The 8,420-nt window shown below is 35.6% G+C and overlaps 2 protein-coding genes across 3 annotated transcripts; one reads left to right on the top strand and one right to left on the bottom strand.

The window, feature by feature from the left end:
- Positions 1-784: 784 nt before the first annotated feature.
- Positions 785-3,474, top strand: LOC107789698 (putative polygalacturonase). Its single transcript, XM_075250854.1, has 6 exons — positions 785-814; positions 932-1,258; positions 1,892-2,012; positions 2,118-2,292; positions 2,487-2,557; positions 2,601-3,474. Exons 1-6 carry the CDS (start codon positions 785-787, stop codon positions 3,329-3,331), a joined length of 1,455 nt encoding a protein of 484 aa, XP_075106955.1. The 3' UTR covers positions 3,332-3,474.
- Positions 3,475-3,600: 126 nt separating this feature from the next.
- Positions 3,601-8,106, bottom strand: LOC107789699 (glutaminyl-peptide cyclotransferase-like). 2 transcript variants are annotated; one of them, XM_075251954.1, is made up of 12 exons: positions 7,809-8,106; positions 7,641-7,697; positions 7,519-7,554; positions 7,307-7,371; positions 6,435-6,498; positions 5,931-6,048; positions 5,757-5,854; positions 5,207-5,277; positions 5,089-5,116; positions 4,516-4,570; positions 4,172-4,248; positions 3,873-4,082 (listed from the first exon to the last, which is right to left on the bottom strand). In XM_075251954.1, exons 1-12 carry the CDS (start codon positions 7,962-7,964, stop codon positions 4,080-4,082), a joined length of 828 nt encoding a protein of 275 aa, XP_075108055.1. In that variant the 5' UTR covers positions 7,965-8,106; the 3' UTR covers positions 3,873-4,079. The 2 variants fall into 2 exon arrangements, with proteins under 2 accessions (XP_016467041.1, XP_075108055.1); XM_016611555.2 differs by lacking the exon at positions 4,172-4,248 and having other exon boundaries at positions 3,601-4,082.
- Positions 8,107-8,420: the final 314 nt, after the last annotated feature.

Here is an 8,420-nt window from a genome sequence, read left to right as displayed (position 1 = left end):
TTGTCTTAATGAACTTCCGAAGAGTACTCCACATAGATAAGAGATTATTTTTATTCTAATGCAGTTGGCCTCATGACCGCTTAGAACTTACTGCACATTCAAATGACAACAACAATAATAACAGATTTGGTATAGGGTAACAATAATAACAGATTTGGTATAGGGTGATGTGTACACAGACCTTATCACTACCTTGCGAAGATAGAAAAACTGTTTTCGATAGACCCTCGACTTACACTATCTGCACATTCAGATGGTGTAAACAATTCTCATAATGGCGCATAGAACTCTTTCACCATACCCTACATGTTACAGTCGGACCGGATTTGTTTCTTCTTTTATGAGATTGATTGACCTTGGCTTTAAAATTTTATTACCTTTTCAGTACCGTTATTTCTCTAATAGAAGAATACTTTGCAAATGCAGCAGCAAGAGGATTCTCTCCTTAGCCAAACTAATACAGGAGCACATCAAAATTCTTACCAAATTTGCATCGATAATAAATTTATTTCTTTGAATTTAAAATCCAAGAAAATAATAATAATAATAATAACAGCTTCAAGTAGCAAAAGTTGCCATATTTATTGGAATCAAATAATAAACTTCCATACGTAAAAATCTCCTAGAATGATTGAGACCCCATATTCATTTGGTTAATTATTAAATTCTAAGATTCTTACAATCTTAGACCAAATGAATTTAATTTTAAAATGTCATTAGAAAATACTACTATATAAGAGAATCTTTATATCATTCATTCATTCAAAAGCTTTTTTTCTCACCAATGGAGTTTTATCAAACATCAAAATGTGATGTAATTCTTTCTCACCCTTGATCTTCTATCTTTAATTCAAGTGTTTGCATCAGTTACTATAATTGTTGTTATTATTTTTTATTGTTAAGGATTTGTCATTGAAAAATGTTGTAACAGTTTTTGGCAAAAGTACTGGTCGTTTTGACATGGGGAATGCTAAGTCTTAGAGCAGCGGAATGTAGTACCGATACAGGATCTGTGGACTATGAAGCAATAAACTGTAGAAAGCACACTGCATTTTTGACAGATTTTGGAGGCAAAGGTGATGGATATACGTCAAACACAGAGGCTTTTAGAAGAGCAATTAGTGAATTGAGCAAATTTGCAACAGATGGGGGAGCACAGCTCATTGTTCCTCCTGGGAAATGGCTAACAGGCCCTTTCAATCTCACTAGTAGTTTCACTCTTTACATACACCAGGATGCTGTCATTCTAGCTTCTCAGGTTTCTTTCATTCATTTATTTATGCTCTCTTAATTATTATTTTTTAAAATGTTTTGAACTTTTTCTTTATGATTTTTTATTCTTATCTGAACGTCCTAATCAAAGGGAAATGAAATATAAAAGGATATCAATTGGAATAAAAGAAATCAGCCAAAAGATATTAACATGCAAAAATCATTGTTAAACTTTTTAACGACATGAAAAAACCAAAAGATATGCCCTCCCGCTCTATCTATTCAAGGGATGGAAGGACAAATGTCTTTGGTGTCCATAACTTATTGTTTTCCCTTATAACCCTCTGGAAAGTGTCCAGCGTTAGAGCTCTATCGATTTTTAACGAGGTTTTATACCATACTAATTTAATCAATTGTGTATTATCAAAATTAGATTTTTTTTCAAAATTGTTCCAATGTTTCAATTTTTTTCCTATATTAGTATTGTTTAGTATGTTTAGTTAGTTTTTGGTATTTTATTTTATAAAACATCACATAAGAATCTCCACAATGGGACATCTCATTTAAAAGCACAACATTAACATTATACATGTGGCTTGACCTAGCAAATCTAGACGAGGTTCTGTGACGTAAGACGAAATATTTCTTGTTAAGATACACTACGTGATTGTGGGTATAGGATGAGGCAGAGTGGGATTTAATTCCACCATTGCCATCTTATGGAAGAGGAAGAGATGCTGCAGGACCAAGGTTTATTAGTCTCATCTTTGGAACAAACTTGACTGATGTAGTCATTACAGGTAAATATCCATTGGTTACTCCCTCTTTGTTCGATCAACACAAAAATAATATGTCAAAGACAGAGGCCAACATTTCTGATGTTCTTTTGTTATATATATAACCAGGTGGAAATGGAACCATAGATGGTCAGGGTCAACAGTGGTGGACAAAATTTCGACAAGGTCAACTGAACTACACCCGACCTTACCTCATTGAGATCATGTTCTCCGATCATGTCCAAATTTCCAATCTTACCTTGATTAACTCTCCTTCGTGGAATGTTCATCCCGTTTACAGCAGGTTTAGTTTCTTCTTTCCCTCATTTTATCATATCATATTCTACTAACTTGCTTAAATAGAGCGACACAGACAGTGAGGATTTATATAGCCGGCCTCAACTTACTTGGGTATGATCATTTTGATCCACTAACTTGCTTGACATTCTCTAATTGATTCTTAATTTTTTACTATTTTTTTTGGTTTCAAAATTGCAGTTTTGTGGTGATGAAGGGATTAACAATCCTTGCACCAACTGATTCACCAAACACAGATGGGATTGACCCAGGTTTGTTAAAAGAACATAGTAAATATGGAAGAAAAATGACTGTCTGTTGTAAGTAATTCATTTTTTGGTTGCTTGGCAGATTCTTGTTCAAACACCAAAATTGAAGATTGCTTCATAGTCTCCGGGGATGATTGTATAGCAGTGAAAAGTGGTTGGGATGAATATGGAATAGCATTTGGAATGCCTACACAGCACCTAATCATAAGAAGGCTTACCTGCATATCTCCTGATAGTGCAGTCATTGCTCTTGGAAGCGAAATGTCCGGTGGCATTCAAGATGTTAGAGCTGAAAACATTACAGCAATCAGTTCTGAATCAGGCGTGAGAATCAAAACTGCTATAGGAAGAGGGGCATACGTTAAAGACGTGTTCGTGAAAGGAATGACATTGCAGACAATGAAATATACCTTTTGGATGACGGGCGATTATGGGTCTCATCCTGATGATCATTTTGATCCAAAAGCACTTCCTGTCATTCAGGGAATTAATTTTAGGGACGTTGTATCTAAGAATGTTACAATAGCAGGGAAATTAGTGGGGATAAAAAATGATACCTTCAGCGGAATTTGCATTTCAAATGTGAGCATCGAGTTGTCAGAACATGCTAAGAAACAACCATGGAACTGCAGTGATATACAAGGGGTTTCTAGTCAAGTGAGTCCTCAGCCGTGTGCTCTGTTGCCTGATCAGAAAATTGATTGTCCTTATCCCAGCGATACGTTGCCTGTTGATGAGATTCAGTTCCAGACTTGTGCTGCAGCTACTCACTGTTGAGTAAAAGATAGAGATATATCCAGCTAGTGCCTTGTTCTTTTATGCTTCAAAGTTTTGGAACCATTTTTATTTTTAATTAAACAACATTTGCTCCAGTACATGTTTTCCAGTCTTCTAGTTAAAATCAAGTTATAGATGTTACCTCATATGCTTCACTCTACGACTTAGACGCTATGTCCTTGAGCATACATTAGCAAGTAATCTTTGAAAGGACTAAAAGAAGTCATAGTAGCTATTGGGAAAGCAATTAGAGTAGCTCCTTGCACAGGTTTATCATAATCTTCTAGATACTAGCGGCATAAAGCTGTAGCTTTTAATTCACTAATATCCTTATATTTCCTGCCATTTATCAGTTGTCAGCCATTGATGGCTGTACTGCAATTAGTGCCATTTCAGATCATCTTTGTAGTTGATACTTTAATACAAATACCTTTGCATCTCATAATTACAAACATATTCTGACCTGCACTGCTTAATTCCACTCTTAGTTGATTGGCATTATACACAAATAGCTGATCTCTATACAAAGCAATAGACGTAAAATGTAGGAAGAGCTGATCAAGAAATTGATGTTGCTAAAAATAGCTCCAAAAGTTTCCATAAGAAATGAATAACCATAATCAGCTCTCGAGTTTTCCAAGAAAGAACGGTTTTGGGATGCATAAATTATTGATTTCTCCAATCAATGGAGCATTCGGTGGGAGAGGGAGCAACTTGATCTCAAACAGCTTTGGCCATAGTTTCCCTGTCACTGCAGTGAAGGACAGAATGATGTCATTCACAGAACCATCCAGCTGCTAAAGATCACTAAAAGAAATTGTTAAGACGCAAATCACCCACTGCAGAAAGTCCTCCATTGCACATTTTACTTTGGTACCAAATGTATATGTTTTTCTGTGTCTTACAAACTGAGGTACCTGTGCTTGGATTCCATGATAATGATTGAGGGAGAGGGATGACAACTAAACCAAAAGTGCAGATTATATGATATAAGAATAATATGATGTAAGAACAAAGGGGAAAATAAAGCCTTCAAGAGTAGAAACATTCTCCTGATACTCATTCAGTGAAAATTGAAAAGTTATTATGCATTATACATGAAACATTAAGGGGCTACACTTAAATGTGGATTTATCCAAAAAGCTGATGCAGACCACAGAAAATATCATAAAGATAATTCTTACCAAAAATACGGTCACCATCTCTGTCCCAGGCGATTCCATTCAGGACCTCAAAGTCCTGCAATGAAGTGCAATAGTGCTTTAGCTTTCACTCAAATACATCAAAGAACCTGGAGGGGGCAGGGCAAGGGAACGCGAAGGTGCATGGGATAAAGTTCTTTCGCTGATGGAAGTAAATAACTTTACTAGTTCCTTGTTATTTAGTAAAAGGAGGGGATGATGGTAGTAATCAATATTACAATATTATCCTTAGAATCCCGCTGTAACTAATTTCATATATGTAAGCACGTCTCACTTCCCCATCAGTATAGCCTCCTTTCCATCTAAGTGGAGAGGTTGGGAACTTCTCTTTCATCTTCCCTCCTCACTTACTCGGAATAAGGTACAGCTAATTAACCTCTGCATCACTTCTCATCATCCATATGATCAATCAATGTTACACCCATCCAAGGCTTATCAACAGAAGATTTAAAAAAAAAGGGAGAGAGAAAGAGAGAGAAGAAGAGAAACAGATACCAAAATAAACCAGAAAGCAGCTTTAATAATGCATCTTACACGAAAAGGTAAAAAAAGTACCTTATAACCTCTTGATATTAGATCTTCCCTGAAAAGAGCCATAGAATCTATCTGTTAATAAATCTCGAGCAGAACTTGTGAACAGCGATACATTAGGACAAAGAACAAAAGCTAATACCTCAAAGATCGGAGGAGAATCCACCCAATTACGGTTCCATCTTTTGGTGAGATTCTAGCAATGCAATCAGTCTGCAGAGAAATACAACACTGACATTACTTCGGCCTCTAATTTAAACTCAAATCTGGAGTTAAGAAATATGACACTAAGATGTCGAAAAAGAAGAAGATTGTCTGCCGCCTTCTAGCGTCATAACAATATCCAATTGGAGTATGCTTATGAAGAGGCTTGCCGAGACAGTTGCTCTAACTTACTTCAGACTGGATAAGAACAGGATCGGACTTAATTGAGTCACCAAATAGACTCTTGGTTCATACAGTGATGCCATACACAACATATCTTTATTGAAAACCCAATAAGTCGGACAAACCTATATGGCATAATACAACTAGGTTCTCAAGCAAGGTTGTTTTCTGGAACTATATCCCTCGATACTATCCAAAACAACTATTTGATCAAGTTGCTCAAAGATGTTTTCCTAAATATGTGGATAGTGTAGAAAATAATGGGAAAAACACAAAGCCAACTCAGTAAAAGGAGCGGTTCATACCACATAAACATTTGCCCAGACTTCATTTTTCACATACTCCAGCTCATTGAGGTAGGGCACTTCATGCCCTTGAGATTTTACAACTTGTTTTCTGATGACTACACCAAGAAAAGGAGAATCACCATCTTAAGGAAAGAAGCAACTAAATTCCACGTAGGCTGTAGATGGAAAAACCTTTCATTGTCTGAGGATCAATCTCATATAATGTTGATGTTCCATCACTTCCAAAAAGAACTCCCCCATCAGTTGCCAATCCCCAACCATCTTGCATGTGATGAGTAAACTTTTCAAACTGCATATAATTTCAACTGCGAAAATTACAACACAAGCTAGTGAACTAGGCCTAGATATAAATAAGAATTTGGTTGCTCCAATAGAAACGCACCAGTCAGGTCCAAAGAGAAGGATTTATCAAAAGTCTATCAATATTATCATAGTTTCATGAGAAGTTATAAGAGATGAGAACTTTGGATTTGAGATGATAATTTTAAATTTAAATTTAAGTCAAAATAGAGGACCTAACACCACATATCAAGATGACAAACAATTAGCTAACACATGGAAGTTGTGAAGTGAATTGAGGCAATAATCCTACAAACATTACTTTTCTCATAGAACACATTAGGAGCTTTAAGATGATTGAACTAAGAGCACATGAAGTAATGGGGGAAAGCATACTTTGCTCAAGTTGTGTCGATCATATATGAAGCCGGTATCCTGCAACCATGTTAGTTGGAACAACCTACAAAAATCCACTTGTTATACAAGAACTAGGGGCCAATGTAAAATTTTAAACTAGCAAACCATCAGTATAAAAATAAAGGAAAGGACATAAAAAGACACAACAATCAAAAAGGAAAACTAAATAAGAGAAAACCTGGTCTCGTCTAATGTACACCAACATTATGAATATCTATCTTTAAAGTATTCCTAACTCCTAAGAATGAAATGTTCTAGTTTTCACTTTTGGCTATCTCTAGCATTTTTTCATAGGGAAGCTTTTTCTATTTTTTTTTTTTTCATGCACATACCTTTACAGAACTAAAATAAGATTTCAAGTCTTACTTCTTGTATGTACCTAGTCCAAGTAGGATAGCTGAATTGGACATAGAGAGAGAGAAAGAGTTGCTATTTTTCTCGTAGAAGGAAGGCTGCTACTTAGAGTACAGTTAAAACTTCATATAATGAAAATCTTCCAAACAGCATCACATATCAGCAGTTTCATAATGACAATTGCCCCCAAATTAATAAAAAATTCAAATGCACTTGATATATAAGCATCATTAGGCTTACATAAAATCCCTACCAAAATTTCATATATTCATAACCGTGAACAAAAAAGTTGCTGTGATGGTTAGTACCGAGTTTAATTGCAAGTTTGCGACCATTAATAGGAATTAGGAGACAGTAGAACAGCAACAAAATCCTACTTCCTTTCATACTTATCCTCTCTGATAAATGCAAGTTTTATACCTAGCAGTTAGCACAACACATTTTCCACTAATTTGCAGAATCAGGAAAAGATGCATGGATCCATTTACTCTACGAACCTCTCACCAAGAAGAGTTAAGCCTTCTCCAAAGTCAGAAGACTGCATTTCATGAACAGCCTCAACCTGTGGAGATTTCAGCATTAAAAACTTATTATTTTTCATGCAAAACATCACAATAAACTTGATAAAAAGCGGATAATACAGCTTATAAATAGAACTTTTGGGATTTGGTCTTATGTTTAACTCTTAGTAAGCAAGTTGTAGTCGTACCTTACCGTTCCTCAGTGCAACTTTTCGAACGGTTGACTGCATTTAAAATAAGAGATAATTAACCATATTTATTAAGCCTAAAAAATAATCATGAAATCACTTTAAGTCTAAATGCAACTCACACGTCCGTACAGTCCAGTTGATTCAAAAAGAGTATCATTTTCTGCATAGAGAAGCCCCTGAAGAGGATAAATACATGGCATCAGGGATCAAAAGCAACTCTAATTAAATTCTCAGTAAAATTAAGCTGAAATTATAACTACAAGTAAAATTTATTTCTAGAATTTAACCTGAGTGTAAGCCTTGGGGTCGTGGGGAAATTCATTGACCACTTTGACTTTGTAAACTTGATATGATGCTTCAGCTTCACTGAACCAGAATACGATAATGCTCAGAAGAATTACCAAGCTTACGACTAGAAACCTTGGATTTAGCAGAGACAACATATTTTTGGAAATGAAGCAGAAGAAGCCGTTAATGGCTTTTTGAGGTTTTAGCGATTAAAAATAGATATTCAGTTGACGTGAATCGTGATGATCGTTGACTGTATGGACTTCTTTCCGCCGTTCGATTGGATCAAATCGCGTTTCACCACCTACCCGGTGGTAGCTCCAGCTTATTTATTGCTTAAACTTAAATTCCACGTGCGTCTCGTTTTGCTAAGAACCGTCAAATGGAATATTTTAATAAAGCGGTGAAAATCATATCTCCTCCAGTAATTTTATAATGTATTTGTTTGCTCTATTATTATTAATATCCCCCATCTTTAATAATCTATTTTGCATCGTGGTATTTTCTTTCTTCTTTTGTTTTTATCTGTGTATTAATTTCGTTTATACTATTGTATACGGTCGAAATTGAGCTCGCATACGACTTGGTAGATTAGGCTTGGAACGTGGCAA

The sequence above is a fragment of the Nicotiana tabacum genome, chromosome 4, assembly GCF_000715075.1.
Source record: "Nicotiana tabacum cultivar K326 chromosome 4, ASM71507v2, whole genome shotgun sequence".
In the NCBI taxonomy this organism is placed as follows: Eukaryota; Viridiplantae; Streptophyta; class Magnoliopsida; order Solanales; family Solanaceae; genus Nicotiana; species Nicotiana tabacum.
This window is presented reverse-complemented; position numbering and strand designations above follow the sequence as displayed.